The 15845-nt window shown below is 54.6% G+C and overlaps 1 protein-coding gene across 7 annotated transcripts in view; it reads left to right on the top strand.

The window, feature by feature from the left end:
* Positions 1–15845, top strand: part of FBXO25 (F-box protein 25) — a 50764-nt gene that overhangs the window by 20702 nt on the left and 14217 nt on the right. For 4 of the 7 annotated variants that reach the window (XM_045086200.1, XM_045086199.1, XM_045086202.1 and 1 more), the window contains exons 3-5: positions 7472–7575; positions 8508–8557; positions 10928–11020. In XM_045086200.1, coding sequence (XP_044942135.1) covers positions 7472–7575; positions 8508–8557; positions 10928–11020 — 247 coding nt within the window. Of the gene's footprint in view, positions 1–2438; positions 5750–7471; positions 7576–8507; positions 8558–10927; positions 11021–15845 lie in introns of those variants that run through there. The other 3 variants (XM_013063640.2, XM_013063638.2, XM_013063639.2) reach the window with 3 other exon arrangements.

Genomic DNA, 15845 nt, shown 5'->3' with positions numbered 1-15845 from the left:
GCTGACTAGTTTCTGCGGAGGACTAGCTTTGGATTTTTTAGCGCTGCCTTTTTTCGAGTTATTGGGAGTTGCTTTTATCTTAAGTAATTCATTCTCTAGCTTTCCAAAATGTATGTCTAAGTTATTCACTTTTCTTAGGTTTTTATCTGTCTACCTGTATTTAAATTACATGTACTTGATGCTGTGATTTCCTGTGACGGTTGTTTTCCTGGAGTCCCATGAATTCCGATGTATGTTTCCCGTCTCCTCGGGGGTGTGCTGCTCACATGTGGGGTTTGTGTCTGACTTTGCCCTCTGAGCTCATCCCGGCTCTTTGCGTTGTGGAGCCGAGCCGCGCCCTCTCTGCTTCTGCTCCGTGGGGCCGCAGTGACCCGTGTTTCAGACGCCGTCGTGTCTGTGCTCTCGCGCCCATGGATAGTCTCTCATACCCGGGAGAGCCTGTCATCTCGTGTTTGAGGAACATCTCTGTGTTGTCCCTTCATTCCTTGTGTTCAGCGACAGACGGTCAGCTCCCTACAGTAAACCCTGCAGTTTGCTGCTGGCCTCACGCTGGTTCTCTGTGAACAGTGCCGTGGACGGGACGCGCTGTGTCGCGCCCACAGTCCTACGAATTTCTCCGCAAACGGTGCCGCGGGACGGGACGCGCTGTGTCGCGCCCACAGTCCTACGAATATCTCCGCAAACGGTGCCGCGGGACGGGACGCGCTGTGTCGCGCCCACAGTCCTATGAATATCTCCGTGAACAGTGCAGCGGGACGGGACACGCTGTGTCGCGCCCACAGTCCTACGAATATCTCCGTGAACAGTGCAGCGGGACGGGACACGCTGTGTCGCGCCCACAGTCCTACGAATATCTCCGTGAACAGTGCAGCGGGACGGGACACGCTGTGTCGCGCCCACAGTCCTACAAATAAATGCGTGTTATTTGCTTGGCGGCCGTTGGCCTCTGCCTGTCTCGTCCTGTTGGTGTCCAGCACTCTGCTCCGGAGTGGATCCCGTAGCGGGTTCCTCACGAAGCCCCCGCTCTCGTGCTTCCTGTGTTGGTGCACGTTCCTGAAGTCCGTCGTGGCCTGCACGCTGAACAGATGGCATCCCTGCAGCTCTCTGGGATCTCTTGGGCTCGTCTCCTGAGGCTGTTTCTGGCCTGCGACCCCTGCTCCAGCTCCGCTCTGGGGTTGCCTTCGCCGTTTCAGGTCCTGTGTTGTGCCGCGAGGTGGAGAGGACTTGATAGGGCTGGTGGCCGTGGGACTATCAGCCGGTGCGGAGTCTGCGGGAGGCGTAGCAGCCGGAGGCGGTGCTCAGCTCTGTGTGACAGGCAGTCCGTGAGGGCCACGTCGCGCTGGCCCGCCCCGCATTCCGCGCTCCCGGTTGGCTTCTCCTTCACAGACGGCAGAGTCGCTGGGCTGCCCGCCCGCCTGTCTGCGGGAGAACTCCATCCGACCCTCTGCAAGACCACTTTTTCCTTCACTAAACCACGTGGTCTGTGGGGGCCAGTGCATCTCCTTTCTGGGCAAACCGTGGGGCGGCATGGCCACCACCCGCCCCACACCCCCTCCTCGTAATACGTCTGCCTCAGAGACCCTAAATGTGTTGTGGGAGATATTCGGGAATAAAGTGTTAGTCCTAAAAACAGGTTTTTAATCTTTTTTGAAAAATAAATTGGACTTTTTCCTTGTAATATCTTTTTCTAAGAAAGACTAATTGCTAATGCAAGAGTGACCTGAAATAGGAACTGGAGTAATGTGGACACCTGGCCAGCGGGAGAAGCTGAGCTATGACGCTTGGTCTTTCCCCTGGAAAGTGTGTGCGCAAACACAGGCCTGCGCTGAGGACGGACGTGTAAGTGCGGACTGTCGCGGGAACTGCTGGAGCTCACACTGCAGCGGCGCTGTCCGGCTCCACGTCGCCGCGGACGCACAGCTCAGGGCCCGACGGAGCTGCCAGAGGACGTCAGCCTGGACTCGTTCGTCTGAGGGCGTCACCGGGTTTTGTTCTGTTTCGAGGGAAAGTGGCCACATTTTTATCTGAGGTTGGCTGTGGTTTATGTTTCTGATGAGGCATCAAGTCTGCTGAGCTTTCTCTCCCAGTGTCTGCTGTGTTTGATAGCAGAGTTGATAGCTCATGTGCGCTTTTGAGATCAGTACTGAGCTCAGGTAATTTAAAGGTATGCTTTGCCGTAACCATAACGTCAGTGGTGTCGGAGCCAGAAGTCCAAAATGCAGGTGTGGACGGGCTCTGGGGGCCATCCCCAGCTTATGGTGTTTGTGGCAATCCTACGGTCCTTGGCTGGTGGCTGCCTCATTCCAGTGTCTGCCTCCACAGTCACACGGCCTTCCCCTGCCAGTCTTCCTGTGGCTTCTATGCTCTTGGGGTTGGGGCTGCCATGGTTTATCCAGGGTGATTTTATCTCAAGCCCCTTCACTTAATTCCATTGCCAGAGGTCCTGTTTCCAAATCAGGTTGTGATCAAGATCAAGATGACAGCGTAGGAAGCCACTGAATTCACCAGCTCCAGGGAACCCCCAAATCCAGCACTATTGACTGAGCAGTTCCTCCTGAAGAAGAACTGAGGGCTGACCGAGGAGCTTCTGCACAACAGACCTAGAGACCGAGCAGAGAGCGAGCAGAGGAGGACACCGTGGGGGAGGACCCACCCCGGTGCCGTGAACGACAGCAGGGAGAGCGCGCCGAAGAACTGCGGGCACACGCGTCGGCCCTGGGGCACAGAAACGAGCCACCGTTGAAAAGATAATTAGCTTATAAAAGAGATATCCTTAAAATTGTACCAAACCGTGGAGAGCTGTTGGACTCTCTGGATTTGGGGCTGGTGAGCCTCATGGTTTACCTCTCCCCTCCCCTTGATAGTGTGGATGGGAACAGGGTTCAGGCGCCCTGACCAGCATGCCGCATCCCCCCAGGCCCCTGAGCCCACAGCAGCCCCAGCCGCCCCCGGGAGGTATCCCCAGCACTGTGCACCCTGGGGCACCCCCGCTCGGTGCTCACTGCAGCTCCCGCCGTCTCAGCAAGGCGACACAGGTGCAGAGCACCCAGGAACACTGCAGACCCTCCCCGCCTCAGCTTCCGATGCTTGGTGGCTCCAGGCCCTGCCAGCCAGCCCCCCAGGGCGCCCCTGCACTGAGCGCCTGGGACACCCTGGCTTGCCCCCACTCTGCCATCTGCTGTCTTGCCAGGACGCCCCCTCCACGCTCGGCCCAGAGACCCCCGTGGCCCGTGCCCACTTCGGCAGCAGCAGTCTCATCAGGGCACTCTGTGCGCAGCCTGGAGCACCTTGGTGGCCCCTCGCCCGAGTTGTCCCTCCGGGGTGCCCCCCGCATGAGAGCCCAGAGACTGCATCGGCCTGTGTTTGCTTCTCCTCACGTACTGTCCTGTCAGGGTGCCCACACTGGGAAGGCCCTGGGACAGCTGCTTAGCGCCACCGTCTTGCCAGAGTGCCGTTTGCATGGGGAGCCTCGGGGCTGTCCCCACCTACTTCCACGGTGGCTCTGGCCATCCCACAGGGCGGCCTGGCACGGAGAGCCTTCCGACCCCCAGCCTCCACCCACCACAGCTCTGTCCAGCTTGCCCAGTCGCCGGCAGGCACAGTACCCTTCCTCAGGTTTAGGACTCACGAAAACACACACAGAAGGCCAAGCAGAATGGGTCGACAGAGGCCTGTGCTCCAGGAGAACCAGACACAACGGCAGCAGAACTGCCCGACACAGAGGCAGGCAGTGCCCGAGGAAGAGCCGAACGGTCATGCAGATGCTCGCTCGGCTGGCGGAAGGCTGGGTGGACCCAGACCCTCGGCGGACACAGGAGACACAGAGCTGGTCAGGGCCGGAGGATACGGTAACGCCAGAGGGATGCACAGCAGACGAGGGGACCAGCAGGACGGGCAGGGATCGGGGAGGTGGGCGAGTGGAAAGCACCCTGAGCAGCAGGAGGAGAAAATGACTTCTGAGATGGGGGTAGGGCAAGGGAGCCTCGGACGCGTCCAGCGAACAGAACGGTCCCGCTAGAGGAAGGGGAAGGCGTCGAGAGAGGGGCGTGAGACCTCTCTGAGGGCTGGTAAGGTGGCGTGCCCTGGGACCGGGGTGAGCGTTTAGGCGGGTTCTGAAGGGCCACTCCTCAGCCCCATCCTGCCTGCGTCCAGGCAGCGTGTGAGGTCCCTGCTGGGAGCAGGCGGGCGGGGCTGGGGGCTGCAGCTTCCCGCCCCGAGCAAAACCCGGGGAAGGAGAGACGCCGTGCATCACCGCGGTGCCTAAGTGTGCTCAGAAGACGCGGGCAGCTCGGGAGAAGGGCCCCGACGAGGTGCAGCTGCAGGCGGACGGGCTTCCTGGCCAGAGTGTGCGGCCCTGCCTCGTGGTGGGGGCCGCGGGAGCTTCCTGTGGAAGCAGGGCACACCGCAGGCGTCGGGGACACCCCACTCCCTGCCCGGCGGGAGCTTGTCTGTGAAGAGACTCGCCACACCTGCCCCAGCAGGACTGGGGTCATCTTGAGAGAGAGCCTGTTGGGGGCTTACCTCAGAGCAGTTGGGGGTGGTAAGGGGACCACGACTGGCAGAGAGGGAGGGCCCGAGCACTGTGGGGAATAAAGCACACCTCGCCCCATGTTCACCGTCTTCTGGTGTGGGGGGCACTGAGTGTGTGCGCCGCTCTGCAGCCCTCCCCATGCCCCCCACTGATGCCCCGTCCCCGTGCTTGGACCCCACGCCGCCTCCCACTTCCAGCTCCGTCCACCCTGCTCTCTGACTCCGTGGCGTCCCACAGGCTCTCGGAAGCACGCGGACTTTGTCCTCCCGTGACTGCTTGTTTCACTCGGATGATGTCCTCTGAGTCCCCCACGTCCTGGTGTGTGCCGGGATTCCCTTCTGTTTCGAGCTGGAGGATGCCCCGTTGTGTGTAGGGACCACCTTCCGTGGTGCTCGTCCACCCGTGTGCGCAGACACGAGTGGCTCTGGCCTGCCAGCTGCCGGGAGCGCCGGTGTGCAGATGCCCGTGGACAGTCTGCTTTCACTCCTAGGCACCACCCAGGAGGGGGCTTGGGTCAGCCAGGGGTGCTGTGCTTGGTTTCTGTAGGGGTGCTGCTAAACACGTGTTTCTGAAGAGGCTGCCCTTCATTCCCACCAGCACAAGGGCTCCTGTGTCCTCGCCAACACTTGTTATTTTCCAGGCTCTGTGTGGTGGCCGTCCTGCAAGGTGGGAGCTGGCCGCTCACTGTGTCCCTCGTGTCTGGTGACGGAGCACCGTTTCCTGTGCCTGTTGACCTCCAGTGTGTCATCTTTGGAGAAATGTCTGTTCATTCTACTCATTTTTATTTCAGCTGTTTGGTTTTGTGTTAAGTTTCCCGACTTTTAAATCCAAGTTGGCGCTGTTGATCTCGCGTGTAAAACCAGAGGTGATCAAGGCGGGCGTCCCTGTGAACTGCGGTGGCTCAGTGGCTCGCGTGCGCACGGAATGGAGTGAGAGTTTCTCTTCCTCCCTCCCTCCCATCTTTCCTTCCCTTTTTCTTTTTAAACATACAATGTATCATTAGCCCCAGGGGCACAGGTCTGTGACTCTCGGGCTCACATAGGTCACAGCACTCCCCATCGCGCACACCCTCCCCAGTGTCCATCACCCACCACCCTCTCCCTCCCCTTCCCCCGGCAACCCTCGGTTTGTTTTGTGAGATTGAGAGTCTCTTACGTATGGTATGGTCTGTCTCCCTCCCGATCCCGTCTTGTTTTATCCGCCCCCCCGTAACCCTCTGCCCTGCCTCTCAAATTCCTCATATCAGAGAGATTATATGATAAATGTCTTTCTCTGACTTACTTCGCTTATTATGGAATGATGTTTTTAAATGTTGAATGTCAATCTTGGAAGCATTTCTTTTTCTTACCTGCTTAGATATGTGTATGTTTTTACCTGGCAGTATAAAAACCACTGAAGATATGCTTTGTGAAAATGGCAACTTCGTTTCCTTAGAGTGGGTGTTTTCTCTTGATGCTCCCTGTGGACCCAAGTGGGGTGCCATGCCTGGTGTGGCCCCAGGACCTGACTGAGTCCAGTGAGCACCTTCACACTACCCACATGGCCACGTTGTGTGTGTGCTAGCATGGGGAGCCCCAGGGGCCATCGCCACACCGTGATACACCGGCCAGAAGGACCGCTCCTGCAGCCGGTCCTGCTTCGCGTCTGCGGGATAGAATGGCATCCCCCGTCGGGGGGTCCGTCCTGCAGGCTGTGTCGTCTGTGTGGCGTGGTCAGTGGAGAACAGCAGATGTTTGCCCTTCCTTGGTGTGCTCCTGGCTCTAGTTTGGAAAAGCTGACTTGTGTTCAGGCTCTGGATCAAGGACACCCGACTCCCCTAAGGTTGAGTATGGCACCATGGGACCAGCCGGTATCCAGGAGTTCCTTTGGTGGAACCTGCCACCGAATGGGAAACTTCACATGTTTTTGTCAGTGCACTTGCACCTGTCCTGGTGATTTACAGCCGTTGTCAGTGCGGTGTGAGTGTCTTCTGACCGTGATAAATGGATTCCCTTGGTGCAGGCAGCTGCGTTGGTGAGATGTAAACTCTGGCTAGTGGCGCTGTCACCGCCTTCTTGTCGAGTGTGCTGGAAAACAGCAGCATTAGCCCTCGGCCCGAGTGTTGGGCCCAGACCTCCACCAGCCAGCGCATTACCTCTCTGCGAGCCTCTAACTGGCCCACTCATGGTGTTTTGGAAATAAAAATTGTGTGCACCTTTACCTATGATGGGGTGGAATGCTGTGTACTGTTATTATTTTTTTAAACTATAAAGTACCTTTTAAAGAAAATGTATTTAAGTTGTTGAGTTACTGCCTTATTGTTTACTTATTTTAGCAAAAAAAAAAAATGGGGAAGAAAGAAAAAGAGAAATTGGGAAAGCTTTTAATTAGATGTATTTAAGTAGGAAAATCAACCTTTTCTGTCACCTGGCTTCAGTTAAGCGTCTTAACAGTCCGTATTGTTCGGTCGGTGCTTCCTTAGCCAGCTCCTGTGCAGTGGTGGTTAGGGTTAGCCTGGGGGGATGAAGGAAATGTTGGCTCAGGAATTGGTACGCCATGAGTCTGTCCTGGGCACCCTGTTCTCCCACTGACCTACTTCCCGAGTGTTTGTAGTATTGTCTGTGACGTCCGTGTCACAGTGAAGGCCGTCAAGTGTGAGCCTCTCTTGGTGGCGCGTACCCAACACCCTGGCCTGGTCTAACCGTGCTCTGCCCTTCCTGCTCTGGCATCCTCAGAAGGACCTGGTAAACCTCCGATTTCTCGCCACAAACAACAGAGGACACATTAGCCGTGTAACCTCAGACTTGGAATGTGCTGCTTTGAAAGTCAATGGTTGCTTTCCGAATTTCCCAATTTTTGTTTTGGTCTCCTGAGTTGCAAGCCAATATCTTGTTTTATAAAAGAAAAGCCGAATGAAGATCTCCGTGTGAAAGTCTTTAATAAAATGTGTCTTTATTTCAGTATCTTAAATAGTGACGATGAAGAAATATTCAGTAACGAAGAGCAGGAATACACGTCCAAAAAGAGGAAAAAGGATCATTTTAGAAATGATACAAATGCTCAATGTAAGATCATTTTTATTAACAATTTCATGGTATTTTACTTGTTTAATATATTGACATACTAAATTGTTTTGACGATTTGCTGTCTGAAGAAGTAGGGGACGACAGACACGTGAATAACGGCTCTGTATGCAGTACTGCCCACCGACTGGGTTGTCAGACTCTTTGCAGCTTCACCATTTAGTGAGCAAGATTTGCTAAAACAAAAAAGATAGCAAAACCCCAAAAGCAGCTCATGCATGTGTAATCACTGAAAAATGGTCGTGAGCTTAATTACCCGTTCGCTCCCAAGCAAAAAGCCCAGGTCGCAGGGGTCTTGACTCTGGACTCCAGGCAGAGCTGGCCTGGGAGCCGAGGGAAGCACGCAGGCCCGGTTGGGCAGGGAGCCTCCTGCCCGTGGCTCACCTGTGCGACAGGCCCCACTTCCCACTGTGGCCTGAGCAGGAGTCGCTGGCCTCTGTCTTAGGGTATTCAGGCTGCTGGGGAAGACGGAGTCCTGTGGAGAACAGAGTCGCCACGTCCTTGAGGTTCAGGGACTGAGTTGCATGAAAAAGGCAACAGTAGAAGAAGAAAAATTGTTAGGGTACTCAGAATTAATGACTAATCAATTCTTTTTTTTTTTTTTTTTAACAAATCCCGTTTTTATAGTCCTTTATGTTTCGCTATTAACTGCAGTTTCTCATAGGCTAGTTTTCGTCCAAGTTGCTAAGATGTGACACGATCTGAAGTAATTTTTCATGTCAAGATGTTTCAGCAGCTCTTAAACTGGTGTCGGGAAACAGAGCAATTCTGTTGACATTCAACCAAGTGATAGCATCTCTTGTCTGTTTAAGTCAGATTAATTTTGTTACCATGTACAACTGTTGAAGTTCCGTAAAAATCTTCATTTTAAATGATTTGCCAGATTTTAAAAACAAAGTTAATTTTTATTCTAGGTTTTTATCGTGAGAAATGGATCTATGTCCATAAAGAAAGCACGAGAGAAGTAAGTATTCCATTATAAATAAGAGCGTATTTGGTGTTTTCTGTTGAATACGTAATGTCATATTAAATAAATTCTCTCTTTTGCAGTATGAGATCTCTGGCTCACATTCTAGCAGATGAAAACCTAGGATCTTTGAAGCGGTGACTCGTGTGTGCATGTGTGTGCACGCACGTGTGTGTACCTGTGTGTACCTGTGTGTGGTTAGTGCCCCCGCCGCAGATCTGCGTCAACCGGAGGGCTGTTTCAGAGCAAGAATGGACCCTTAGACGGTGTGACGCTTTCCCACCGCCTCTCCCCAGAAGCTGCTGGTGTGAGCTCAGGTGCTGCTGGCATGTGTGTCCTTGCTCTCGTGTGTTGCGGGCAGTGAGAACAGGGGTGGCCCCCATCTAGAACCGGTGTGACATTGTGGTGAAGTCTGAACCTCTCCAGACCAGTGGGAGCCCGTCCTGCTCCTGTCTTTTGCCACGCTGGCGGCAGCTTTTCTGTGGGCCGTGGGCCTTTCACTTTGACTCTGCCTCCTTCTCTCCTTAGTACCCATGGACGCCTCCTCCCTTTCGGCCTGAGACGCTCTTCCTTTCCTTACTTGGTAGCAGTCGGGGAGCACGGTTGAGGAAGTAGCTGTTTAGTGTAGGGGTACGATGTCCAGAAGTGTTCGTGATGGTTGTTCTGATGTGGCCCCACTTCCCAGAAGCTTAGGGCTGGCTTCTGAGCCGGAAGACTGATCCGGCCGGTTGGTGGTGAGGACTGCTGTGGGTTTGAGCTCGGTCTCGGCTTACGCACACCCTCATGAGACCCGTCAGAGGTGCGCTTGGCAGACTCTGACTGGCTGCTGCTCATGCCTGTGTAATGCTTGATCTGCTCTGTGTTACCACACGGACTACAGAGCAGAGAGCCAGTCAGGACAGCGTGAGCAGCAAAGGGAAATTTCTGGTGAGACTGCAGAGGTGTTGCGTGGGCCCTGGGGCAGGAGCACAGCCAGGCTTCTTACTCTTGGCTGCGTCTCTGGGCTGAGCACCTGATACGGACCAGGTACTGTTGCTGCTTGTCTGCATGGCCCACTGGGGCTGCCCCACAGCCTCTGAGCTTCCACATGTGGTACCAGGCCCCCCAAACGCAGGCGGGCTCGTGTGGCCCAAACAAGTGTTTCATAGTCTGTCAATTAGATTTAATCCCCCCCGAAAAGAGGCCGCTGTGGCATGGGTGGCCGCCTGAAAAGGAATCTGTGTCTATACTAGAATTTACAGTTCCGTTCAAGGAGGAGTAGAAATGTCAGCAGTGATGGACTTCAGATTATAATCTATAATTCACCTTTGCTTCCTGCACAGCTCCCAGGAAAATAGTCTGCGTATAGTAGATACTCATTAATAACGTGTATTGTTTAAAAACATGTGTCTTGTTGGTTTGTGCACACATTAGGACCATTCTTAGGATTTGGGCACAAAACCAAATCAACTTTCATGGGGTGTGTTTGGTCTGAGACTCGGGCGTGCACTCCAGCTGCTTCACTAGCGCCTGTCCCACCATCTGTTTGAGAGGCAAGGGGTCATCTGTCACCTCATGTTTCTAGGACTGTCACGAGTTCATCTAACCCCACAACCGTGACTTGAAAATCTCCGTATACTCTCAGGATTTCCAGTGCAGAAGCTCAAGTTTGGAATGACTCCTCACACCCAGTGCACAGCTCCGTGCAGACCGGTGCAGACTGCAGGGCCCGTCATGAAGGACACGCAGCTGAAATAGGTGGCAGGGCTTCCAGTACCGAAAACACGTTCTCCGTGTCCACCTGTTCCCTTGGCTTCTGGGTCCTGTGGGTCTGACGACCAGCTCCCGGTATCGCTGCCAGGTGTCTTCTGCTCCTCCCCGGACACTGCACGTAGTCACCCCCAGCCCTGGGCCTCAGGCCTTGGCCCGGTGTGCGGGGTGCCTTCCAGACCCATGGGGAGCCCTCTAGACCCGTGGGGCAAGGAGCTCCCTGCACAGGGCGTGGGCGTTTCTGCGTGTGTGTCTGCAGCAAACCCATCTTCACGGTAGCCGGGCAGATGGCCTGTGCATCTGTAGGAGCTTAGCCTAGAACACACCCCAGTGTGATTGAAGTTCCCCAGCTTGTCCGACAAGAGAAATCAACAGGATCCTTACCAAGTGTTTGTCTTTGTCGTCGTGTCTGTGAGAATGGCAGAATGTAGCGTCTTAATTCTACGTGACATTTACCATTGCTGTTTTTACTCCCCACTAAGGATGGAATATATCATAAAAACAAATGCCCTTTCCCCAAATTAAAAAAATTTGCACAGACTGATCACATTAACTGTCACTCCATTTTGACTAAGTGACTAATTACAGATCTCAACTGCTCTGTGTCTGTTTTTGCAGAGGCACGGCTATTGTACTCTGGGAGAGGCTTTCAACCGCTTAGACTTCTCAAGTGCAATTCAGGACATTCGGAGATTCACTTATGTAGTCAAAGTAAGTCTTCGTTTCAAAGCCGTTTCGAGGACACTTATGGGCTGGGATTTGAAGGTGACACGTGTACATATTTAAGGCGCTAGTTCTAGTGTTGGTGCGAAGTTGTGCTTGTTTGATAGCAGAGCAGAGCACGAGGAGCGAGCTCAGGAGGAAACAGAAGTGCTGGGCGTTTCTCCCGCACCAGCGCCCCTCATGCCACGCACTTTCTCCCGGGGCCGCCTCACGTTGCCCGTGTCACCCAGCCGCACCCTCGGGTGCATTGCCGTGGGAGACCCAGGGGTGAGCGCGGGTCTTCCTGAGACTCCCGCCCAGTGGTTTCACGTGCGCGTTCTACTCCGTGTTACTCCCAGGCGTGCGCGCTGCCTCGGACCAGCAGCGAGCTGGCAGGAGAGAAGAGTCCATGTCCGCGGAAGCCCGGATGCACTGCCATCTGTTTGTACAGAAAAGTTCTGTCTCGGCTCACAGAGGATGTATACCCTGTGCAATGTGTGTTATAGGCAAAGTGTATATGATGGTTCCGATGCTGTTATTTTCGGGTTTAATAGGACTGTGAGACGTTAGAAATAGTTTCCTTGTAATGGTTTCTAGGAAATTAAAAGTATTAGTGATGGGACAGAAATATTGTGCATTAAATCACTCTACACCTGAGGTAATAGTACCTCTTTGGTTCGGCCCCGGTCGGAGTTTGCCAGGGCGTCGTCGGTGACCGGTGTGCGTGGGCCCCTCTGCTGCCGTGTGCTGTCTGGAGTCCCGCGCTCTGGGCCCTGCGGGCTGTATTCAGATGCACGCCCTGGCCAGCGGGGCACCTCGCCCGTTCTCCGGTGAGGCCCCGTGGCTGCGCTCAGCTGGTTCAGAGTGCGGCGAGTCCGGTGGCCAGGAGCTGTGCGTGAGCACAGAGGTCTCTGTTCGGTGAGGATTTCTCCGCGCACTGTCTGCAAGCACAGGCCGTCCAGAGCTGTCGCTGGCCACTACTGAGTGCCTCCCCGTCCCGGGGGAGGGCGTCCTCACCAGGGTGGAGCTGGGAGCTCCACAAGGGTGCGGGTGCTGAGCTCCGACGAGGTGGGTCCCCCCTGGGCCAGAGTCCGTCCTTCCAGCCGCCCGAACCTGCTCACGGTTCGTTGTTCCCTCTGCGTGCCTCACTCCTCCCGCGGAAGAGCCTTTCCTCTTTTTGAAAATGAAAATACCTACGTTAGCCTCTTGCCAACAGTCATGGCCATGAAACTGCGTTTCCTCTGCTGGTTGTTTTCTGATACATAGAAAACGAGCAAGTGTGCATTGCCCCCCGAAAGGGCCCTGAGCCCTCCTGGAGCACTGCAGTCTGCGCCGTTCCCTGGAGATGGGACGTAAGGAGCCCAGGGACCGTGGCGGTGCCGAGGCCAGGTGCGTGAGGCTTGACCCGCTCAGTCACTGCCCGGCGGGAATCCTCGCCTCTCACCCCCCAGGCCTGCCCCTTCGCACCCCTTCAGAGGTGGCAGGGTTGCCTTCCGAAGGCCCACTTGCCATGTCTGCCTTCTGCGAAAAGCGAAGACAGAAGGCAGCCTCCGCGATGCTCTGAGTCCGCGCGCTGCCGCGGACACACCTGTGCGGTCCTGGCCCCGGCCCGCGCTCTGGCACCTTCTCTGCGCACGCCAGCTCTCCAGCTCTCCCCCAGCTGCGTTCTGTGCTCTCACCTCCGGATTTGCTTGGGGCCCCCGGGACACCCCACTCAGCTCACTGCCACCTCCACGGGGAGGTGGGCCCTCCGCGTGCTTGGTGCTGTGCATTCTTTGTTGCACTGCGGGGCGTGTGCTCAGGAGTGGGCTTCTCCGGCACAAGCACATGTGGCGCGTGCTCTGGAGCCCGCTGGGGGCGGACGCTGTCATCCGTGGGAGCAGCTGCGGGTTGTCGTGATGCTTAACGGGTCTACGGCAGCTTGTCCCGCGTCCACAGCTGAGGCGCTCGTCCTGCGAGTGACGCGGACTCGTCTGTGCCTGTTCCTGTTGGGACACAGAGAAACAAGATGGGAGGCGGCATGTGTCTGACATCCTGGGTCATTTGCTTATGTTTCTCAAGGTGTTCGGTGATGGTTTCCTTGAGGATTTGTGTGGAAGAAATTAATACGCACTCTTCAGTATGAAAATATGAGATGCTCTTGTTCCCCCGACGTTAGCAGTTTAAATGGACACTAATCAGTGATTTTAACATGTTTTCTGAATAAAAATTGGTATTATTTTAGCGTCCAATTACAAATTGTTTCGGTTGCCGAAGTAAAGGTAAGCATTTTGGAGTGGATGTGGTCCTCATTCTCACCGTGTTAGGAGTGGAAATTTGATGTCTTCTGAAAACAAATCCAAATTAAGTTGTCTCCCCCACAGTCCTATATGCAATAGGAGAAGCCATTCTTGGGATTATCTGTTAGTGTTTGCGGCATTTTTATACTAGATTACTTTAGTAATTTTAATAATGTTTGTCTGAGTTTGAGGAGCAAATGTTATTTTTTCAAGCTGTACTCACTCTGCTTTGTAGAGGAGAAAACATAATTTTAGGTGCCGTGTTCCTCAAGCTCGCGTAGCTGACTTAGAATTGGGGCTGAGCCATTGGGTCACTTGTGTGCCTGGTGTTGGTGGAAACTCCGGGGAAGCCGGGGAGCGGGGAGTGACTGTGCAGGGAGAACCCGGGGCGGGCAGCAGCGGCTGGGCCTGTTCCTCCTGCGCCAGGGCGGGTTCCTGACTTTGTGCAGGTGGGGAGGTGCATGTGGTCACGTCAGGCAGCTGGGAGCGGAGTCCGGACCCCAGTGCCCGCTCTGGGTCAACACGGACGCGTTCAGCAGAGCTCACGCCGCCTGGGCCGGCTGACCATGTCCTGGTCCTTCCTCACCGGTGCTCACGTCGCTTTCATGAACGTGCGCCGTGCGCTAGTTTCAGGCTAGGTGGTCATCACGGCGTCACAGTGCTTTTAACTCCTGTCTCTAATTCGAAACCAGCTTCTTCCTGTTTTGTTTTAATATTTAAACTTTATTTTTTCAGTGTTCCAAGATTCACTGTTTATGCACCACACCCAGTGCTCCGTGCAGTCTGTGCCCTCCGTAATCCCCACCATCAGGCTCTCCCAACCTCCTACCCCCGGCCCCTCCAGAACCTCAGTTTGATTCTCAGAGTCCGCAGTCTCTCATGGTTCGTCTCCCCCATCTCCTCCCATTGTCCTCTGTGTTTGAACAGATTGCGAAAATTGTCCTGGCCAGTTACTTTGAAAGCCTTAGCATAATTTATTGAGCTATTAAATTTACCTTCACAGAATCAATGCTAACAAATATTTTCACTTAGTAGTAATTTTTCTCTTATCAACTCTTTGCAATTAATATTTCATAATATGCCATGAGAAATTTCCTTCTTGATAAAGAAAAAGACAAGTCAAGTTACAGCTTAGATTTGACCCTTGGTGGGGCGCCTGGGTGGCTTTAGTCGTTAAGCACCTGCCTTCAGCTGAGGTCATGGTCCCAGGGTTCTGGGCTCAAGCCCGACATCCGGCTCCCTGCCCAGTGGGAAAGTCTGCTTCTCCCTCTTCCTCTCCTTCTACTCATGTGCGCTCACTTATTTTCTCTCAAATAAATAAAATCTAAAAAAAAAAAAAAGATTTGACCTTTAGCGTGTGAACAGTGTTTATTGTTGTTGTTGTTTAAAGATTTCATCCACTCATTGGAGGAAAGAGAGGAGGCATAGTATGGGGAGCAGGAGAGGGAGAAGCAGACTCCACACCGAGCCTCACGAAGGGCTCCATCCCAGGACCCTGGGATCACAGCCCGAGCTGAACACAGCCGCCCAAGCAGCTGAGCTCACAGCGCCCCGAGTGAACAGTTCTCAATAGCGCATCCATAATTCAGCTCACATTTCATTTATCCCATTTATAAGTCATGTTAACAGCATTTTTGGTGAGTTTTATGAGCTTGCTTTCATTAAATTAAGGACAGATGTGGTGGAAGTTTGAAGATTTTACTTAAGAAAATTAAGCATACACTTGGAAACATAGGAAGCCAACACTTTCAGAGAATCTTTGGCGCCAGGTTCCAGCTGCGCTCTGCCATAAGCACTTGTCATCTCTGTGAGTGAAGCCACGTTGAGGGGGATGGGCACGGCATTGCAGGGCCGACTCAACCCCAGCTCCGGCTCCTTCCTGCATGGGTGGCCTGTGTGCCAGCCTGGTCATCCTGAGCGTGGGACCTGGCCTGCTTTGCTCACCACAGAGCCCCCTGGGCACGAGGCCTTATCCATCATGGTGGAGTGAGGGCCCGTGGTCAGACAGCTGGCAGCCTAGGACAGACGCGGGCCAGCTGACACAGCGCTCGTCTGTCCTTGCTGGAGCTCGGGTTGGGTCTCTCCTGTGGGTATAGCCTTCATCCTCATCCTGTTTCCTGTGGGGTCCCAGGCCCTCCCTGTAGCGCTGGGAGAAAAGAACAGACCACACTCCCCTGCCCGATGTTGGGGACAGCAGGGCAGTGCGTGGGTGGCTGGAGCAGCCGTGGATTGAAGGGCTGTGGGTGTTTTCCAGGAAGGTTGTGGAAGCAGCAGCTGCTGAGGTTTGCACCGGGTTAGATACGCTGTGTTTCCTGCAGCAGGGACTCCCCGGGGAGAATCCCCTCAGAAGTATAAAGTGCTTACGCCTTCATCTGGGCTGCGTGGGACGTGTGCCTGCGGTCCATGGTCCTGGGCCTGCGGATGGGCCTGAGGCCCCACCGCCGTCGCTGGCACACTGCCCCCTCTTCTGCTTCCTGCGCTGGCTCGCTGGTTCGGTAGGTTTTAGAGGACAGCACACGCTCAGGAAGGGAGCTGCACGCCACCACACAGTGTGG

The sequence above is a fragment of the Mustela putorius genome, unplaced genomic scaffold (genome assembly GCF_011764305.1).
Source record: "Mustela putorius furo isolate JIRA1106 unplaced genomic scaffold, ASM1176430v1.1 tig00000905_pilon_pilon_pilon, whole genome shotgun sequence".
NCBI lineage: Eukaryota > Metazoa > Chordata > Mammalia > Carnivora > Mustelidae > Mustela > Mustela putorius.
This window is presented reverse-complemented; position numbering and strand designations above follow the sequence as displayed.